This window comes from Leucopleurus acutus, assembly GCF_964270905.1.
Source record: "Leucopleurus acutus genome assembly, chromosome: 2".
NCBI lineage: Eukaryota > Metazoa > Chordata > Mammalia > Artiodactyla > Delphinidae > Leucopleurus > Leucopleurus acutus.
The window spans coordinates 128,733,814-128,750,398 of record NC_139143.1 but is presented as its reverse complement, the minus strand read 5'-3'; the positions used below and the strand labels follow the sequence as shown (position 1 = coordinate 128,750,398).

Here is a 16,585-nt window from a genome sequence, read left to right as displayed (position 1 = left end):
AGTGCTCATGGAACATTCTCCAGGATAGATCATATGTTGGGTCACAAATCAAGCCTTGGTAAATTTAAGAAAATTGAAATTGTATCAAGTGTCTTTTCTGACCACAATGCCATGAGACTAGATATCAATTACAGGAAAAGATCTGTAAAAAATACAAACACATGGAGGCTAAATAATACACTACTTGATAATGAAGTGATCACTGAAGAAATCAAAGAGGAAATCAAAAAATACCTAGAAACAAATGACAATGGAGACACAACGACCCAAAACTTGTGGGATGCAGCAAAAGCAGTTCTAAGGGGGAAGTTTATAGCAATACAAGCCCACCTTAAGAAGCAGGAAACATCTAGAATAAACAACCTAACCTTGCACCTCAAGCAATTAGAGAAAGAAGAACAAAAAAACCCCAAAGCTAGCAGAAGGAAAGAAATCATAAAAATCAGATCAGAAATAAATGAAAAAGAAATGAAGGAAACAATAGCAAAGATCAATAAAACTAAAAGCTGGTTCTTTGAGAAGATAAACAAAATAGATAAACCACTAGCCAGACTCATCAAGAAAAAAAGGGAGAAGACTCAAATCAATAGAATTAGAAATGAAAAAGGAGAGGTAACAACTGACACTGCAGAAATAAAAGAGATCATGAGAGATTACTACAAGCAACTCTATGCCAATAAAATGGACAATCTGGAAGAAATGGACAAATTCTTAGAAATGCACAACCTGCCAAGACTGAATCAGGAAGAAATAGAAAATATGAACAGACCAATCACAAGCACTGAAATTGAAACTGTGATTAAAAATCTTCCAACAAACAAAAATCCAGGACCAGATGGCTTCACAGGCGAATTCTATCAAACATTTAGAGAAGAGCTAACACCTATCCTTCTCAAACTCTTCCAAAATATAGCAGAGGGAGGAACACTCCCAAACTCCTTCTACGAGGCCACCATCACCTTGATACCAAAACCAGACAAGAATGTCACAAAGAAAGAAAACTACAGGCCAATATCACTGATGAACATACATGCAAAAATCCTCAACAAAATACTAGCAAACAGAATCCAACAGCACATTAAAAGGATCATACACCATGATCAAGTGGGGTTTATTCCAGGAATGCAAGGATTCTTCAATATACGCAAATTTATCAATGTGATAAACCATATTAACAAATTGAAGAAGAAAAACCACATGATCATCTCAATAGATGCAGAGAAAGCTTTTGACAAAATTCAACACCCATTTATGATAAAAACCCTGCAGAAAGTAGGCATAGAGGGAACTTTCCTCAACATAATAAAGGCCATATATGACAAGCCCATAGCAAACATCATCCTCAATGGTGAAAAACTGAAAGCATTTCCACTAAGATCGGGAACAAGACAAGGTTGCCCACTCTCACCACTCTTATTCAACATAGCTTTGGAAGTTTTAGGCACAGCAATCAGAGAAGAAAAGGAAATAAAAGGAATCCAAATCGGAAAAGAAGAAGTAAAACTGTCACTGTTTGCAGATGACATGATCCTATACATAGAGAATCCTAAAGATGCAACCAGAAAACTACTAGAGCTAATCAATGAATTTGGTAAAGTGGCAGGATACAAAATTAATGCACAGAAATCTCTGGCATTCCTATATACTAATGATGAAAAATCTGAAAGTGAAATCAAGAAAACACTCCCATTTACCATTGCAACAAAAAGAATAAAATATCTAGGAATAAACCTACCTAAGGAGACAAAAGACCTGTATGCAGAAAATTATAAGACACTGATGAAAGAAATTAAAGATGATACAAATAGATGGAGAGATATACCATGTTCTTGGATTGGAAGAATCAACATTGTGAAAATGACTCTACTACCCAAAGCAATCTATAGATTCAATGCAATCCCTATCAAACTACCACTGGCATTTTTCACAGAACTAGAACAAAAAATTTTGCAATTTGTATGGAAACACTAAAGACCCCGAATAGCCAAAGCAATCTTGAGAACGAAAAAAGGAACTGGAGGAATCAGGCTCCCTGACTTCAGACTATACTACAAAGCTACAGTTATCAAGACGGTATGGTACTGGCACAAAAACAGAAAGATAGATCAATGGAACAGGATAGAAAGCCCAGAGATAAACCCATGCACATATGGACACCTTATCTTTGATAAAGGTGGCAGGAATGTACACTGGAGAAAGGACAGCCTCTTCAATAAGTGGTGCTGGGAAAACTGGACAGGTACATATAAAAGTATGAGATTAGATCACTCCCTAACACCATACACAAATATAAGCTCAAAATGGATTAAAGACCTAAATATAAGGCCAGAAACTATCAAACTCTTAGAGGAAAACATAGGCAGAACACTCTATGACATAAATCACAGCAAGATCCTTTCTGACCCACCTCCTAGAGAAATGGAAATAAAAACAAAAATAAACAAATGGGACCTAATGAAACTTCAAAGCTTTTGCACAGCAAAGGAAACCATAAACAAGACCAAAAGACAACCCTCAGAATGGGAGAAAATATTTGCAAATGAAGTAACCGACAAAGGATTAATCTCCAAAATTTACAAGCAGCTCATGCAGCTCAATAACAAAAAAATAAACAACCCAATCCAAAAATGGGCAGATGACCTAAATAGACATTTCTCCAAAGAAGATATACAGACTGCCAACAAACACATGAAAGAATGCTCAACATCATTAATCATTAGAGAAATGCAAATCAAAACTACAATGAGATATCATCTCACACCAGTCAGAATGGCCATCATCAAAAAATCTAGAAACAATAAATGCTGGAGAGGGTGTGGAGAAAAGGGAACACTCTTGCACTGCTGGTGGGAATGTGAATTGGTTCAGCCACTATGGAGAACAGTATGGAGGTTCCTTAAAAAGCTACAAATAGAACTACCATATGACCCAGCAATCCCACTACTGGGCATATACCCTGAGAAAACCAAAATTCAGAAAGAGTCATGTACCAAAATGTTCATTGCTGCTCTATTTACAATAGCCCGGAGATGGAAACAACCTAAGTGCCCATCATCGGATGAATGGATAAAGAAGATGTGGCACATATATACAATGGAATATTACTCAGCCATAAAGAGAAACGAAATGGAGCTATTTGTAATGAGGTGGATAGACCTAGAGTCTGTCATACAGAGTGAAGTAAGTCAGAAAGAAAAAGACAAATACCGTATGCTAACACATATATATGGAATTTAAGAAAAAAAAAATGTCATGAAGAACCTAGGGGTAAGGCAGGAATAAAGACACAGACCTCCTAGAGAATGGACTTGAGGTTATGGGGAGGGGGAAGGGTGAGCTGTGACAGGGCGAGAGAGAGTCATGGACATATACACACTAACAAATGTAGTAAGGTAGATAGCTAGTTGGAAGCAGCTGCATGGCACAGGGATATTGGCTTGGTGCTTTGTGACAGCCTGGAGGGGTGGGATAGGGAGGGTGGGAGGGAGGGAGACGCAAGAGGGAAGAGATATGGGAACATATGTATATGTATAACTGATTCACTTTGTTATAAAGCAGAAACTAACACACCATTGTAAAGCAATTATACCCCAATAAAGATGTTAAAAAAAAAAAAAAAGATGAAGAGCTCAAGGTAAATGCCTCTAAAATGTACATTCTTAAGGAAACAAAATCCTTTTATTGGGGGGACTTGCTTTAATTTTAGATAAGTGGACATTGGCTGATTTGGAGAAATGTTATATTGTTTTTTTCCAAAATCCAGGCTCTGAATTTTGCGTCTTGGCTCCACCAGTTTCTGGCTGTGTGAGTTACTCAGTCTCATCATTTCCACGTTTCTTTACTAGTGAAATGGAGATTAAAAGTACCTGCTTTTTTTTAAGGTTTTTTGAAGTAAATCAGATAATTCATGTAAAATATTTAGCACAGCACTTAGCACAAAATAGTCTTAATGAACAGTACCTATAGGATACCTTTTTAAACATAAGATTCCAGTTATTTAAATGCAAGTAGTATTCAGTGTTAATGTTGACCCATCACTATCAGTTATTCAATAATTACAGGTCTAAATGATTAAAGCCTTCCCTTGAAGTAAGATTCAAGTACTGCCTACATCCTTGTCTGCTTAAACAGAAAAAATTACTCTATCTTGGAAAAAAATCCATTTGATCCCAAGAAAGCAAGTTGATTATGCAGTACAAAAATAATCCCCAGATTACCATATGTTGAAATAATGTACTGACCCTTTGTGAAATCAATATTTGATAATTCACCACCATTATTGAATAAATTAAAAACTGAGTCCTTCTTTGTTCTGAACTGGTTATATTTATATGCAAACACACTTTCAATCTTTTTCCAGGTCCAAGTCACTTGTATAGTTTCTTTAAAATTTGATTCAGGTGACATCACTTTTCCATAGAATTCTTAAACTTTTTCTATGTCATATAGGAATATAAACTTAAATCCAATATTCATATTCAAAATGAGGGAAAAAAGCTATGTTTTGGCATGCCTAGAAACATAAAATGTAACTATTGAGAAATTAAAGAAAAGGCCTAATTTAAGACTTTACAAAAATTTTTCAATGCTAGATCATTAATATAGAGTAGTTCTTTCAACTATAATAAAATGGCAGCAAAACTTGTTTTCAAATATATTGCAAGTTAAAATCACTCTAATTTTTCACATTGTGCTTCACTGTTTACTCTGTCAGGAAGTTCAGGATTAAATTTTTAGTTCAAGCATAGTCATGGTCTCATGTGCAGTTCCTAGTAAAATTATCTTCTTTCTTACTCTAAATAATTTCTGTTCTTTATTTTATTGTCTTGTATATGTCTGCATGAAATTTTAGAATAGGTTTGCTTGAATTCGTTCTTGAACAGAATAGAACTACAAACTAAATATTTGTTCTTGTGATTACTTTATTACTTAATTTACTCTTATTTTGTATAATCTCTATGTATTCCTTGAATTAAAACTTTGAGATCTTATACAGAAATAAGTTTGAGAGGTGAAAAGAATGAGGAAAATTGACAGCAATTCAAAAAGTCATCATAATGTTACCTCATTCTCTAGTCTAAAGCAAACTACAAAGAGATACACATACTTAAATATAAGACAGGGTTATTATTATCACCAATAAATGCCCAGAATGTACCAGGGAAGATATTTTATTTACTAAGACCCACATAGCCTTGGCCAAACCCTTTCATGGGACAAAGCCAGAAATGTTTTCCTTCTTTGGACATTATTTTGGTAATTTAAGGTGTTTAAAAAGGTCTTAAATATTTAAGATATGCCTCAGATAATGAGGGTTTCTTTATCTACCCGAAAAGCTCTGTATTTTCCCTGTGAACATTCAGAGTCGTTTTAGGTTTGAAGATTATAAGGGGTAAGCTTTGCCAAGAGCAATAATCCTTCCATAAACTAATATGCCAGCATCTGCATTCCAGGTAAGTTAAGAAAAAAATATGAACATAAGGGAGGAATTTTCAACTTTTCCCTTAATTGAATGGGAGCTACTTTTCATTTTGCCAAAGCCACAAAAATGGTGTATATGTGTGTGTATATAAGAGGAGATAGTTTGAGATGAAAAAAAGGTAGTAACTTTCTACGTAAATAGAAGATGTGTCACTACAAGCTTCACGTGACACCCTGCTGAAAAATCCCAGCAAACTAAAGAAAGAGAAAGGATTGAAGAATGACTCCATAATTTGGATATCTATTGGAGAGGGGTTGATCAGCATCCTCGGTTAGGGAACCAGGTTCTGAACAGTCTCTTAAAGAAGATTATCTCATTAAATATAAAGAAAAGAAAAGTAGTGAGTACACTTGCTAAACAGCCTATGTCAAATGATAAGCTAATCAACTTGCCATGTTTATCCTCTTCCAATTCACTCTCAGAGCATCCATCAACCTCATCTTTCACACTGTCATCAGCATCTGATGCCTTCCACGAAGTTTCACTCTCCTTTTCAGCGTCTAAAAGATCTTTTTCATCATCTGAGGGTGACTTTGGCATTCCATTCATTGGATCATCAGCCTGTCCTTCATTAGCTTTCTCATCTTGTTTCTCCTCATCTGCTTCGAAATCTTCTTCATATTCTGAGAAAAGAAAAGCTCCACTATGAGAATGAAAATAGAATCCCTAATACTTAACCCATTTCATTTTAATGAGAGCTTTGACTCCATTATCCTCTCCTCTCTGGGCCTTTCTTCACTTCTTTTTCACACAGTTAGTGAACATGGAAAACTAATAGCAAATGATCAAAGATTGCAACCAGTTACGTATACAAGAGCAATAAAGAAATGAAACTCCAGGGCCTTCCCTGGTGGCGCAGTGGTTGAGAGTCCGCCTGCTGATGCAGGGGACACAGGTTCGCGCCCCGGTCCGGGAAGATCCCACATGCCGCGGAATGGCTGGGCCCATGAGCCATGGCTGCTGATCCTGTGCGTCCGGAGCCTGTGCTCCACAACGGGAGAGGCCACAACAGTGAGAGACCCGCGTACCGCAAAAAAAAAAAAAAAAAAAGCTCATTTACAAATGGACATCATCATCTACAATAACCAAAATGGACAAGAGAAGAACTTCATAGAAAACAATAAATTAGAAATAAATTTAAAAGAGAACAGGATTATAATAATGAAAGTTAATTTGGAGACCCAGTGAGGCCATATTTCATAGGAAGAATGTTCAAAATATTTGGATATCAAGTTAATGAATAGTGAAGTGGAAAATATTCAATTAATCAAGTCCAAAGGCCCTGAGAAGTAACACTGTGAATAGCACATTCTTTGAGAGAACCAAATGGACATTAAGAAAAGGCATTATGAAGGATTCTGTATCTGGGCCAGAACTGAAATCATATGCATTATTCATCCCTACAATCAATAAAATAATTACATTCCAAGGATAAAAATTCTTATAAAATAGAATATTCCTGTCACAGTCATAAATTTGCTTCATTTCTTCAGAAATGTAACACATCTGTAGCAGAAAAAGGAAACTGTCACATCAGATAAACGCCATCTGTCCCTTGTGGTTATAATTTTTCACCTTTCATATTTAATTGTTCCCCTTTTTCTTCCGCCAAAAACTAAAAATCTTGAAGTGACAACATGCCAAGGATAGAGAGCAAAAGGATTTCATGCAGAACCAATTAAGCAAATAAACAATTATCTTTTAAAATAAAAATTACAGGAAAAATAAAGTTTTCCCTATTTTGTGTGTTTTAGTTATTAGATAGTCTGGCTTCTTCTCCAGCAGTGGGGGCCTTTCGGGTAATTACTTGAGAGCTGTCCACTCTGCCACAATGAAGGAAACTTAATTTAGAAATGCATGCCCTGTGCATATGAAGAAAGCTCTGTTAATGCAGAGAAGGGATGAGGGCGATGTGAGAAGAAAAGTGAGATCAGAAACTGTAATGAAAAAAGGCAAACAAAGAGAACTCTCCACGAGAAAGTTTTCAAGAAAGAGATTTAATATGGAGAAAGAGAAATGTGAATCAGTAGAACAAAATTATAAAATAAGCAAGAAGTTGAAAAAATTAGTTTATATTGCATGATGGAAACAAGACATACTAATAAAAACAAATATTTTGATTCAAATATTTCAGGCCAAGTAATGGGATAGCTTCTCACTTGGTTTAGTCAGCTGTCAATCAATAAGACTTTATTGAGACCCTTCTATTTGGAAGAGGCTAAAATTGCAAGATAAAAGACATTACAGTAACACAACCCCTGCCCATCAAGGAATCTCCAATTTTTGTTGAGGAAATAAGACGTAGGTACACAAGAAATACTGTACTCATGTTAGAAGAGTTTTTATACATGACCCTCAGTAATGTTCATTTTAGCACTATTGGGCTCAATTGCTGTAGATTTTTATATAGGACTCATGATTAATTATGTGACATAGTGTCAAATAAGTGGAATAGAGTCAAACAAGGGTGGAAAGTCATTTGGAGATTGTGGAAGACTTCCTAGGAGTGGTTGAAGTTAGCCACAGAATTCACACACAGAGAGAAACACATTAGAAACAAGAGATATTTGCTGCTGGTCACAAGATAAGCAGGGGCCAGACAGTACATGAGTAAATTGCTGCAAGTCCATCAACAGTATTACAGCGTGGTGAAATATGAGGGTTCTGGAGTCAGGCTGTCATGTGTCCAAGTACCAGTTAAAGCACAGCTGTGTGACCTGTCAATTTGCTCAACATCTTTAAGCTTCAGTTTCTTCACCTATGATATGGGTGGTACCTGCCTCACAATGCTATGGGGACTATTAAAAGCAATAATCCCTAAAATATGCTTAGTATATTGCCAAGGACAGTAGGCTCCTAATAAATGTTAGAGATTAGTAGTAATCATGATTGATTGGGGGTGGAGAGAGTTGGTCATAGAATAGGAGCAATCACACACAATGTGTGCTTTATCCACAGCAATACACTTTAATGGAGGCACCTGGTTAAAATCAGAGTCGTACAAGTGTCCACAATTAGGACACAATCGCAGTTATATTATTGAAGCAGACCATAAAACCGAAGGACCATGTAGTGAACCACAAGAACAATCCCTGAATCCTATTCGGCAGGAGCTTCAGTGTTTTCTCTCAAAACACAAAATTCAAGGCTGCCCTGGCTTTGTTCTATCATCACACTTAAATATTAGCCTTCTATTAACCGGGAACACTGCATTAGCATCACAGCTCAAAGCACACCTCCTTTGTCTCATCTACTCATGTTTTCAATATGAATGAACTAGTGGCATGCTTTCTGTATCCCTTTTCATAATTTCTTCTGTTTCCCCATCTCATCTTTCTTCTTCCAGAGAAGGTAATTAGCTTGTTGTTTACCATCCCCACTAATGAGGAAGCAAGTCAACGCGAGGTCAACATCAATCCCTCCGCAGCTCTCCCTCGCTGACCTCCTCACAGGCTTCTTGCTGCCCTGACCATCAGCGGCTGTTCTACAGAGAGCTGAAGCCTTGCTGCGCTGTTTCTTCTTTCCTTAAATGGAAATGGGCATTTAAAGTCCATTAAGGAGCCAACACAGAAGGAAGGACTTGGGAAAAGCTGTTTAATAGTCATAAAGTATGCTACTCATAGCACAGGCCATGTTGGTTTAAGAAAATAAAATACAGAAATTGAACATGGCCTAAATAAACATACCTGTATGTTGTGAAAGTTAAAACACGAAAACACATCCCATTTGTTAATTGCTCTGCTGTTGCTATTGTTATCTACAGATATTGTAAAATTTTCAGTTTAAGATAAGAATAAAGACTAGAAAGGATTATGGAGAGAGGTAAGCTGGGTCAAAGTGTTAGGAGGGAAATTTTTTTTAGATAGTCACATTATTTCAGTAATAAACAGATATAAAGTCCAATGCTGTAACAACTCTGTAATTATTTTCTTGGATTTCTGAAACTGTTGGGCGGCAACTAGAGAAGGTGGGGAAGAAGAGACCTAGGAGATGCCCCTTTCCTGATACCAGCCCTTCCACACTCATCCCAGCCAATGGCTAGCGCTCCTCTAATCCAGGCTTTGTCTCCTGGGTGCAAGAGGGACACTCAGGCAGCTCCCCTTTTCTGATTCTTTGGACATATCACCCACAACCAGGTAACATCAAGGATAGCTTGTACAGCAGAGGAGGTTATACGTACAGTGTTTGAAAGTTTGGGCTTTGGAATTAGACAAGCCTGAGTATTAAAGGGTAGCAGAGTATGCCACCCCAAACTATGCCACTTGGGCATAAGGTTTATTTTGAGCTGAAGGCAATTGAGAAGTAGTAAATAGAAGAGAAGCTCTCTGCCCTCCCCCCATTTCCCTAAAAGCAGGACATACATTTTTGAAGGTGTCTCCCCTCCTCTCTCTCCCAGCAAGGACAAAAGTTAATCATAGGAGACAACTCTGATCCTTAGCAGCCCAGAGATGGCACCAGAGGAATCAACATAACAAACTTCACTAGAACTAGCCCTTATCTTCCATTAGTTTCCACATAATATTTGCCTTCCCACAATTTGTTGCCCCTGGAAGCTCAATGTCCTTTTCCTTTGCCTTGTCACTTCTTGAAAAAATGTATTTTTATTTTATTAAGATACCATATAAGCCCAAGTTCTAACCACCCCTTTGAGTTACTCAGCTGAGTGCTCCCGTACATATGCACGATGCACCTGCTAATAAACTTTTGCTTGTTTTCCCTTTTTAATCTCTTTTGTCAGTTTCATTTACAAGGATACAGTTAATGAACCTAAGATGGGTAGAGGGAAAAGTTTCTCCTTTCCTACACTATGAAACTTAGTTCTGCTACTTTCTCTCTGTATGTCTGAGCCTCATTTTCTTAAAATGGAGAGAGTAATAATATCTACTACATCAAAAGGTGAGGGTATGTATATATATAAGGTAAGGAGATATATATATATATATATATATATGTGTGTGTGTGTGTATGCAGTTAGAGGGGGGAAAGAAACGAGGAGAAAGAGGCAGAGGAGAAGGATGAAGAGGAAGAAGATGAAGAGGAAGGAGAGGAGAGTGAGGGGAAGGGATAGGAGGGGAGGGAAGGGAAGAACAAGAAAACAAGAAATGCGGACAAGCTCCAGGACCCCAGGCCTACATCAAATGTTTTCAGTTATAGAATACTCTATCACTATATAATCATATAGGTTGTTCCTACCTGATGCCAAAGCATCAGTTTCACCAAAGCAAGTACATCAAATACTGAAAAAAACAGGCAAAATTCTGTTCGGTGAAATGGTCTCTCCCTGCATAAGTGAACAGAGCCTCTGGCTCACACAGACGCAAACTCTCCTTTCCCGCCTTCCCCTCCAAGCACCTCCAACCCCCTGGAGTTAGGCTGCCCTCCTCTAAGACAGGCCACACAGAACTCCTTGCAAAATGGTTGAGAAGGTGGTCAGGGATTCCTCACCTGCAACACAGTTGCCTGAAGATCAAAACTGAGTAACAACATTTAATGGATATTTTTGCAAATTTTTATAATCACATTGTAAAGTCTTAAACAAAACGACCACACCAGGCAACAGCAAAAGGACCCAGTGTTACTCATTACCATATTTAAATATGTTTTCTTGGTCATCTTCCCAGACTTCTTGTCCTGGCTTTTCTTTACGTTCCATTTCTTCGACAGCAGTTCTCACTTCGCCGATCCCTGTATGTAGCTCTTGAGCTGAAAAAATGGCTGAAGCTGAGGTTTTGCTCCCCTTCATCTCTCTCCTTGGTATCAGGTACTCTCTATCCTTCCTCAGTTTCCCGTCACCCTTCATCAATCCCTCTCTTCTCTCAACACTCTTTTCTTTCCTAGGTTTTGGTGAAGTTGTTTTTTTGTCAAGGCCCATTGCAATAATGCACCTAGAAAAAATATTAACATAAAGTGTTGATTAACCTTTATATATAGCACAATGGAACTGCAAAGATCTTTAGATCACTTCTCTTATTCCAGTAAGAAATGTTACAAGACACATATTTATCATAGTACACAGAGTTAATTAAAATAAACTACTTTCTCCTTATTAATACCAAAACCTTGTAAACACAACAATTCTTAATAGTTTTACCCACAGTAATTACACAAGAAAAGAAAGCAACTTAACAACAATGAATTATAGTCTCAAACTAAACTTTGCGCCTTAAAGTATATATTTGGCCTTATAACAGAGATAGATAGATAGGTAATTTAAGTCCTCATATTAGAATTATGTGATAAAAGAACATTCAGGTTTATCAATAAAAGGAAGCTGAGATAAAAATTATCAGAAGAAAGATGTCATTCGGTCTTTGATAATTTATTATTCCAACAAGACAACAACAAAAAGACTTACATACAAAATTGACTCTAAATAATTATGATTGAATTTTTAAGAAACACAATCAGTTAAATATTTTTGTGCCCTTTAAATAAACACTTCAGGAGCCTGAATGCTCATTTTAACAGAACTGTCATTATTGCTTTTAGAATGGCCTTTTGAAACCTGTACCACAATCTTTTGGTGATTTTTCCTGGCAATAAGCTTTTGTTTTGGAAAATGGCAATAATCTATAGAGGTCATAAAGTCATTCTAAGTCAAATCTGGTGAGCCAGCAAATGATCTGAATGTTTTAAGACATTAAAAAATATTTTAAAAAATCAGTTATAACAAAAGTAACATTAATAAATTCTTCTATAGCTTTTATCCTATCTCTCAAGTTAATATCAAAATAGGAATTCCAATAACTGTAATATATACATTAATAAAAATGATGACTATGATAACAATAAGAGCATCCAGCACTCCTTCTGTGCCAACCTCTTTACTGGGTACTTTATATACATGGTCTTATATGATATATTCCCCTACAGACCAATAACTTAAGAACTATCGTTATCACTTTACAAATGAGGAAACTGAGGCTTCAAGGATTCCATGACTTTCCCAAGTTCACCCAGCAGGTTAGTGATAAAGCTGGCTTTCAGCTCAGGACTGTTAGACTCCCATCACCTCCCACTGAAGTACACCCATATGATTAGATTACAGGTATAGCCTTCTCAGATGACTAGTTACACAGACAAATGTTACACTGCTGGGCTTACCACCAGGGCGTGCTCACAGTCTCCTCACAAAGACTAACAGAATGTGGAGAAGTTTTCACCAAGGCCTGGAGACAATCCCTGACCTGAAAGAGGTGCCTGGCAGCTACCAGTCTCCCCACTCCTCCTCTAGAACTTCACACATTCCCTTCTCTCCATGTCACACAACTACTGGGGAACTGGGTCAGTTAGAGTGGGGTCAGAATGCAGTCAAGACTTTCCAGTCCAGGAAGAATAGAAACAATATGTAAAATCTGAAAATTGCCTCTATGTGAATCAAGTCCAATGGCAATTTCTTAAACTGAAGATATCACTGAATTTCAGCCATCCTTAGACTAGCAATAGCATAGGAATTGATCTTAATTCATTCTCCCAACAAGTAAATATGAGAACTTAGTTATATCACTTATCCTTTCACTATCTCCCCATAAAATAAAGCTAAAAGGATATGCACTCAAAGTAACTATCAGGCTGTGAAAAATGGGATAATCAGAACATACTTACCTCAGCCATATTAAGCATGATAAATTATTTCTTGACTATAATGATGATATACGTAGCACACTGATTTCCTTGGAATAAAGGTGTCATGAATCTTCAGAGACTATGATTACTAGCATTCCTTCTGTTCAAGCTATTCTTCCCTTATCAATGGCAACACCAAATACATTGATTTGGAGCCTCTGATATGCTGTTACTTTTAGTTTATGTTGTGACTGTGTAGAGGCTTTGATGCCTCCCTGCTGCATGCACAGACTTTTTATTGCCCATCTGCTTAAGGGAATTAGGCAAACAAAGTGGATAACATCTGTGCTCTCCTCCTCACTGACTACCTATTTGACTTCTGAGTATAATATGAGGTGTTGATTCTCATTACTAAAGCTCAAAGCAATCTGCATTCTCTTGGTTACGCAATTCTTTTTCCTGTGTTTCACTTTAGCAACTGAAAGTAACTACCATGACTCTTCAAAGAGTTCCCATGATTGAGCGATGGATAAAAGTGTGGAACCTCCATACTTTGGAAGTGAACACTGCTAAGCTTTTCTTGTTTTCTAAGGACCTTAAACAGGTAACTCCAAAAATTTCTAAATCCTTCCTCCTTAAGCGAGAGAAGAGGTGTGAAAGAGTCATCTAGCAAGTGGGACAGTGAATGGTCTAGGGCAATGTATCAGGAATGCCTAGGTATATTTAGGACCTACCTGAGGTTGCTTTTCTGTTCCAAGTCAAATATGTGTTCTCCATATATGTGGACAAGTCATTTGTGGGCAAGTCATTTGTTTAACTCCCAGGAAAGCTAATGAGTTTGTATACAATCATCCATGTGTGAACACATTGCACTCTTTGGGAACTGCTGTATAAATCCAAGCTATAAAATGTTTGGTCCTAAACACTTTCTATCGAGGTTTAATAATCAGTGCCAAAATCTGATGGATGGCATCTACTCTCCTTTCAACACTTAACTAGCTTCTGTACAATTCTTTATATGATTTCACTTGGTTCTCTCTAGCTTCTTTCTTTGAAGTTTTCAAATAATAATAACAAAATGGTTGTGATGTTTAAGAGTAAGTTCTATTACCCTCAACTAAAATGCACAGTTCTCATAAGACACTGGTTTTCAATTTTTTCTTAGCTTCATAATCAGCTGAGGTTAAGGCTCCAATCACTCTTTGACTGGAAAATAGAAATAATCAGCAGAGAACTTCCAGTTGATCCCAACACAGCCACCAACTTGCATCTCTCTCTGCCCTATAAGCCGTCTTTCTTCCTGTTACTACAGAAGAATGCTTCCTCTCATCTAAGGCTAACACCTCCATTTGAGCCCTATATCCCATCTCCTCTAGTCTACTCAAGCACTTTGCCCCAGCAATTTCTCTCTCTATGTCACGCCTGATCAATGTGTTTTTGTTCCCCCTAGGGTATCAACCCTATCTATCAGCTTATAACCATATTATAATATCTCCCATCTTAAAATATAATAAGCCCCCTTGGGCCCCTACATCCTCCCTCCTGGCTGCCACCCAGTTTCCATCCTTTAGAGCAAAACTCTTTAATAAGAGCTATCCATCATCTCTGGCTTTAGCTCTTCTCCAATCATTTCTTAAACCCACTCCAAACAAGTCTGCATTCCTACCACTCCACAATAGCAACTAGTGCCAAGATCACCAATAACCAACACATGACCAAATAATCATGCTCAATCCCGAATTTTCATTTTGCTTCACCTAACCACACCTCCGACCCAGTTGATTATGTCTTATTCTTGAAACATTTTGTTCATTTCCAGGACATTGCTTTCTCTGGGTTCTCTGTCTAATCACTGGCCTTCCTTCCTAGGTTTTTCCTGGTTCCTCTTTATCTTCCTCACCTTTGAACTAAAGTGACCAGAGCTTATTACTCAGGCATCTTCTCTTACTGCATTCCATTCTTAAGCAGTCTCATCCCATCTTATGACTCTAAATGCCATCCATATGTAAACAATTCTCAAATTTATATATCTCCAGCCTGGACCTCTCACCAGACCCCAGATTCACAGATCCAACCACCTACTCAACATTTCTACTCGCATATCTCATAGACGTCTCCAACTCAGGGTGTCCAAAACCAAAATCCCCTCCTTCCACTCCCAAAGCTGCACCTTCCATAGTCTTCCCCATGTTAACTGGGCATCTTTCCAGTTGTTCAGGTTAAAAACTTTTCAATCATCTCTGACTCTTCTCTTTATCTCATGCCCTGAATCCAATCCATCAATAAATCCTGTAAACCCTACCTTCAAAATATGTCTAGAACCTAATCACTTGTAACTCTTCCTACCACTCTCTCTCCTCTGGATTAAAGTAGTTTCCACCCTTCCCCACACCCTCCCTATTTTATTTTTCCCATAGGAGCTACTATCAGATCATGACAGGCCATTGCTCTAAACCTACCTGAGAGGCTTCCCATCCCTCTCAGAATAAAAGTCAAAGTCTTTGCAATGACCATAGGACTCTACATGACTTGACTCCACTGTCTCTCTGACAGTGACATCTTCTATCACTGTCCCTTTCTCACTTTTGCTCTGATCACACTAGTTTACATACACCAAGCATAATCCTGTCTCACCCTTGGTATATGCTTTTTCTCTACCTGAAAACCTATTTGAAAAAGGAGACATTTTTTTCTGGTTTCTGCTCGAAAGACATCAGAGAGGCCTTTACTGACCATCCTACATAAAATAATACTGCCTTTTGATACTTGTCCCCCCTCATTCCTTATATCTCCCTTACCCTGCTTTGCGTTCATCATGCATATTACCATCTAATATACATTAATTGGTTGTTGTATTATTGGTATATTGGCATGGGGTTATTGGTATATTATTTTCACTTCCCCTGTCGGAAGGTGCTCTATGGGTCAGGTTCTTTGGTTGGTTCACTGCCATGTTCTAGCTTGGCACAGAGTCAATTCTCCATGAGTACTTTCAGGAAAAAATTAAGCAAAGCCTGCAGGAAGATCTCCTGACTACAAACAGAATGTCCAATATGAAAACTGATGAATAATAGTCAAAACTGACCTTTTATCATGTATTTTTTTATGTCCGAGATTGAAATTAGGGGCATGAGAGTGATCATGGGGCTACACGATAATGCAGGCACACCTCTATTATGCAAAACCTATAATATGCAATTATATAAGCCGGATGCTTGACACATGCTCTGGAGCGCAGCTCAAAATAAATTACTACGAGGAATGAGGGGGGGAAAGCCTCTCTCTTTCCCTTTAGAGGCAGAACGTAAAGCATCATGAGGAAAGGAAGAGGTAGAAAAGAAACAGAATTTGAAACACCACCAGCTTTTATGCCCACTATATAATAAATCTGAAAATCTACTTTATATCTTATAATTTTAAATACAACACACAGGATTGTGATAAACAACTTTTAACTTAGATATTTTAGGCTCATCTACATTGATATGATTCTTAACAAATTGTGCTGAGAAATACATCAGTAAAAGCATACAAAGA

General features: G+C 37.5%; 1 protein-coding gene across 1 annotated transcript in view; it reads right to left on the bottom strand.

Moving 5' to 3' along the window:
- The window catches only part of ERICH3 (glutamate rich 3), a gene marked incomplete at both ends in the record, with an annotated part of 118,885 nt that overhangs the window by 33,305 nt on the left and 68,995 nt on the right, over nt 1-16,585 (bottom strand). The window contains 2 exon segments of the mRNA XM_082859163.1: nt 5,875-6,105; nt 11,069-11,367. Coding sequence (XP_082715289.1) covers nt 5,875-6,105; nt 11,069-11,367 — 530 coding nt within the window.